This window comes from Myotis brandtii, unplaced genomic scaffold (genome assembly GCF_000412655.1).
Source record: "Myotis brandtii unplaced genomic scaffold, ASM41265v1 scaffold621, whole genome shotgun sequence".
NCBI classification, from domain to species: Eukaryota; Metazoa; Chordata; class Mammalia; order Chiroptera; family Vespertilionidae; genus Myotis; species Myotis brandtii.
This window is the reverse complement of record NW_005370372.1, coordinates 3,884,951-3,890,813: the sequence shown is the minus strand read 5'-3', so window position 1 is coordinate 3,890,813 and position 5,863 is coordinate 3,884,951. Positions and strand designations below refer to the sequence as shown.

Here is a 5,863-nt window from a genome sequence, read left to right as displayed (position 1 = left end):
CCTCAAAAAATTAAAAATAGAACTATCAAATAATCTAGCAATTCCACTTCTGGTTATTTATCTGAATAAATGGAATACTAATTCAAAAAGATATATGACCCCATTGCATTATTTATAAGAGCCAAGAGAGTGAAACAACCTCAGTGTCTACCAACAAATGAATGGATAAAGAAATGAGGCATATAAACACAATTATCAGGGAAATAATACTATTCAGCCTAATCTTATTGTTCATGATAATATGGATTCGCATTATGCTAAATGAAATAAGTCCTACAGAGAATGCCAGATATGTATGATCTCCTTTTTATGTGGGACCTAAACAAAAGCATTAAAACAGCTCATGGATACAAGAACAGATCAGTGGTTGCAAGAGGCAGAGTGAGGTGTGGTAGAAGTGGTTAAAATGGGTGAACTCTGTTGTTGTTTTTGTTTTGGGGGGTGTTTTTTGGTTGCTTTATTTTTTTTTAGTTTAAATAAATTGAATTTTAAAATGTTAATACTTACAGGACATATTCTAGCGATCATGGAATGAATCTGCTTTGTACTTCTGCTATTGTCAGTCAGTTTCTCCTTGAAGAAAAAGTAAATCTTAGCATCGTTTGGATCAGTTCCATCTGGGATGACATGTGCATCCACAAACATAGGTTCTGAAAAGAAATGCAAAGACTGTAATAAATTCATGGGAAAAATCCATCTACTGTTCATCCAAGTAGACCACAGACACATGGTTTCTCCATCTTTGGTGTAAAACAATAATTTGATGTTCATAGGCAAAAAGTATAAAAGCAGTAATTGTATTCAGCCAACATACCGCATTTCAAATGTCAAGTGCCACAAAATATAGTTATGACAGCTCAAACTATTTTTCTCTGTCTACAATATATTCTGGAAGTTCAGTAAATGCAAAAAAAAATCTTTGTACACTGATGAGTTTTAAAAATTTGAAAAACTATTCTACCAGTTATTTCCCTTGGAATCTGACAGTCAGTTGTTTTATGGGGGGGAAAAAAGGTTTGTTTTTCAAAGTGTGGTTTTCAATCTAGTGCATATAAACTCAAATTCACCGAAGCAGAATGGAATGAGGAGTTGGGAGTCCAAGATCTGAAAAACACATTTTTCTTAAAACACAGTGTATGAAATAAAAGGGAAACTTTTCAAGGAAAAAAGTGACATCATTTGAAGACAGAGGGATTCCTTATTTCAAGAACAAAACAACTTTTAGGATATTCTATTTCCAGATGTACCAGAGAATAATCAGAAGAAGAAAATGGACAATCAACGCATTCTTGTGCTGGCCTATCAGTGAAACAAGATGCTTTACTGTGGTGATTCATGCTTAACTGTGCAATGGTAAGTAAATTGCCAAATTTAGGGTGAGCTAGAACTTTCCCCCAGGGTGAAATGACAAAGACCTCAGTGGTTTCTTCCTCCTCTCAACAACAGGAACTCATTGAAATTGTGCATTAAAGTCAAATGAGCACCTTTCATGATGTGAATTCCATGTGATCCTAAGAACTGGAAGCAGCTGAATACTGATAATCATAAAATTATCATACCTATGATTTCTATTAAATCTTAGTCAAATTATGAAAAAATAATATATACCAGTTGTATAATTTAGAATCTAAGTATAAAACAAATATAGTTTCTGAATATACCCTATTCACTTTATCTGTCATAAATTTAGAGAATTTTTAGCTTTGACATTATTAACACATACAATCTAAATGAATAAATAACATATTTAATTATAATATGTTACACTTAAACAATTAGAGAGGATTCTTGTGTACAAGCATGTATGATGAATATCACTGTCATTTTTAAAATTTATATATTCTATAATAATTGTGTGGTGATTAGTAAAGAGTTAGAATATGACTATTTCAATTATTTACTTATCGTAAACTTTTAAAATCATAAAGTCAGAATTACTGTTACTGACGACATGGCCCTGTAATTTTTTTTCTTTTTACCATTTTTTACCTAATTTTTATTACGGAACTAAACAAATTAGTCTAAAGCATAAAAAAATTCTAAAAAAAATGTATAAAATGTTTTCTTACCACTTAGCCATTTGGAATTGTGTTGATCAGTTCTGACTGCATTCCTTTTAGTTAAACTTCGAAAAATAGCAGCATCTGTCCCCATGAAATCTATATACATTCCAGAGAAAAGTTCTTCATCTATGAAAAAGAAATTGTCAACACAATGTAAATGTTTTTAAGGCTATTTTAAATATCAAGGAGAACTTGCTTAATTAGATTAGTACACATATTACAGTGTTTATAATTGTTAATTGGTTTACATTATCCACCAAATAAAAGGTTGGTAAATTTAATCTGGTCTCATTATTGACTGTATGGTTACCAAAATGACTTTATTCTATGAAGAAATAAAAATTCCTCTGCTTGTACTTAATAATACTAAATGCCTATGTTTATAGTGTGTATCAGAAATGGCAGAAATAATATATGTAACATTATAAAAGATAACAGAATGGCTTAATTAATTATTACTGTGTTTTAATAAAAATACTGTAAGAGTCAGAAAACTTGCTTTGTATATTTTGGGCAGTAATTAGCAAACTGGGAATTAGGACTAAGTCATTTAGCTCCCTGAATCACAATCTTCTCATCTGTAAAATATGGGAACTGAATTATGGATCTCAAAAGTCCTCACCACATATTAAAAATTCTATTATACTAAAGGGATTGAGATTAATAGTTTTTATTATTATTAATGACATGGAGGCAACATTAAAATTAGTCAAAATACTATTAATGATATAATAATGTCATCATTAAAAGTATACACTTTGATTTTCAGTGCTAGAAGGTTTCTATAAGATAATCAAAGTTCTCTATTTTCATTTATAAAACAATATATTAAAATTATGGTAAAAATATAATATTATGTTACTAAACTACGTATGGCTTAACATAAGCCATGAGAAATAGAATGCAGAGACAAGAAAGTAAAGATATTTTTAAATTAAATTATCATTATTGATAGCAAAAACATATTTTAATCTGTATATACATAACATTTAACATTTAGTTTATCCATATTAATTTTCATTCTAGGAAAGAGAGTAGATATTGAATGGGTATGTGTGACCCTTGAGAATAAAACAGTAGCTAAATATCTATTTAAAAGAGAATAAAATTTATCAGGTCTGTCCCACTAAACCGCCATGCAGCTGTGCTCTTCGACTACTGTTCTAGAATTACTTCCTGGCTACTTTCAGATTGTGGTCGTTTTGGCAGAACTGGAACATTTTGAAGCACTCTAGGCTCACTGTTTAGTAACAAGCACTACCAACTGGCCCAGGATAGAATGAAGAATGGAATGTTTTTAATATGTGCTCACTAGGTCATGAAACGGACCCCTACAAGTTAGCAATTGGGTATGGCAGGTATTGTGTCTCCAATGTGGCTTCCTCACAGGGGTCTAAAGCCCATGGAAATTGATTATAGAGACAGAACAAAAATGTGCAGGAAAGTATTTTGAGTGGTTTAGTTTCTTTAAAATTATGTGGGCATTTATGAAGCATCTACACAAGTATTCGGTAGATACAACGGTTGTTAAATTGAAATAACTTAGCAATTAATCATTTCATACTGTAGCTATACCCAGTTACCCTCCAAACAGTGGGTTATAAAACTCTGTTATGTAATATACTGACTAGCACAGCTATCAATTATCATCTCTGTATCCAGGAAGGAAAGAACAAAGGATACTGGAGGATGGTGTATGATGCAGAGGGCTGATTCTAATCCTATTACACACCACTTTATTAGTTATGTCTTAAACGTTACGGAAGCTTGCACGTCTGACTGACTTCATTTCCTGTCTTAAATTCTTAATAATTAGGAATAATAAAGTTCCTGCTTTGTTTTGTATAAGAAATATTTAATTAATGTCACTTTGGAACGAATTTTGAGAATGGGGTATTTTATGAAGGATTTCTTTGTAGGACTTATGCAAAGATAAACTTGTGCCTTTTCTCTTTAATCCAAAAATATTTTGCTTTCCAATTGCACTTCCACTACCAGAAAAACCATATGGGGTTTTGATCAGCTCTTTAAAAGATATCATCTGACTTCTTTGTTGTGCTACAACAATAACTAAAAATAGCAAGAGAACACTAAACATACATATCTGGTTGGATGTCACAACCACATTGTGAAATTTGGAATTAAAATTCACAGTGTTTCTTGGCACTTTAATAGGAATATTTTAACAAATGTGTGTTATTTAGTGGATTGCAGTTGAACAGAAATGATCAAACACTGTATAGCAAAGTGAGAGGACTATACAGATCTATTATACAATATTGGGGATGACGATGGAGATAATTTTAAAGAAATAATCAATAGAACAAATAAAATTATAAATATAAGCTTATCAAGCTTCCTGCTCATTTTGGTTTCAGTTTTTCTTTCCCAAAATATATTTTTGTTGATTTCAGAGAGGAAGGGAGAGGAAGAGAGAGACAGAAACATCAATGCTAAGAGAGTTTCATTGATCGGCTGCCTTCTGCACATCCCACACTGGGAAATGAGCCCACAACCTGGGCATGTGCCCTGACTGGGAATTGAACCGTGACCTCCTGGTTCATAGGTCGATGCTCAACCACCAAGCCCCATCAGCTGGGCTGATTTCAGTTTAATGAGTTTCAGTGATAGTATAAATTATAATGTTGATCAAAGTATTAAAAGGCAGCATAGAAACATCAGCATAAGAATTGAAGTCTCAGGTCCTTAAAAATGAAGGCCAATTAAATTCAATTTTGTAAAAATATCCAAGTCTCTAAAGGCAAAACTATTAAATGGCTTATCACATTTTAACACTAAGATTCATAATGCCTTGTTCTAACCCTTATTGTTCTAAACCATATTTGATGAGATAAAACTATAGTATTAGTGCTAATCTTTGAAATTTATTTCCATAGCATAGCATTTAGCTTGAAATGAAAGAAAACTCTATATATTTAACTAGTATATATATACATGTAATATTAGAATTTCTAAAGTATTTTTAAAAAAGACTTTTTAAGACACTGCTATTAAATATTTAGAAACTTATCTGAAAAGTCCTTGCATCAGACATATTTGGATATCTTGTGGTTTCAAAGGTTTCTAATTTTTTTGTCGTAATTATATACTTTCATTTCCTCTTTGTCCAACTTGAATGACCATATGGAAATAATTCACTGGATAACTTCCAAGGCCACATTTTAGTCAGTGCTAGATGTACCTGTCTTAATTTAGTTTCCAGATATGAGCACGATGTGTTGCCTCTTTAAATGAATCAAAGTAAAGCATTGTGACCACAATAATTATTTTCCACCTGTTCTCTTGTCAAATGACATAATTTTACTATTGGCAATACATACAGGAAGCAAACAGGGGAAAGCATCTACTGTATAGTTGGCACCGGGATCCCCGATTTGTCCTTACAGTCAATTCATGATAAACCAGACATATTCTAGAAGTGTCTTCACTAACCAGAAGGGAATGTCTTTAAGTGAGTTATAGAAAGGCATTTGATGACTGAGACTCAAAGACATTGATTTGTCAACATACGTAGCAGCAAGCAATTGGGCCTGCTTCTTAACTGATATATTTTATGGAAAATGAGAAAATAGAAAAGCGATTTTACCACCAGCTCTTGTTTTAGTATAGCAACTTCTCTAGACAATCCATAAGAATATATTTGGCTAACCCATGTACTTTGTTAGTCTTTCATCAGAGAGTAACATCATTTTTAATAATTCGTAAAAGATTACTAAAACATGAGGAAAGTGGGTATATTTAATACTAGAAAAATAACTACAGGAAACATTGAAAATTAC

At 31.8% G+C, this 5,863-nt stretch overlaps 1 protein-coding gene across 3 annotated transcripts in view; it reads right to left on the bottom strand.

Annotated features, from left to right (window-relative positions):
• The window catches only part of SEMA3C (sema domain, immunoglobulin domain (Ig), short basic domain, secreted, (semaphorin) 3C), a 156,641-nt gene that overhangs the window by 59,690 nt on the left and 91,088 nt on the right, over positions 1 to 5,863 (bottom strand). For all 3 annotated transcript variants that reach the window (XR_001359381.1, XM_005880038.2, XM_014528192.1), the window contains exons 7-8: positions 2,070 to 2,189; positions 508 to 650 (exon numbers count right to left, since the gene is read on the bottom strand). Coding sequence is in view for 2 of the 3 variants with exons in the window: in XM_005880038.2 (XP_005880100.1) it covers positions 508 to 650; positions 2,070 to 2,189 (263 nt within the window). In the remaining variant the exon portion in view is untranslated. The remainder of the gene's footprint in view (positions 1 to 507; positions 651 to 2,069; positions 2,190 to 5,863) is intronic.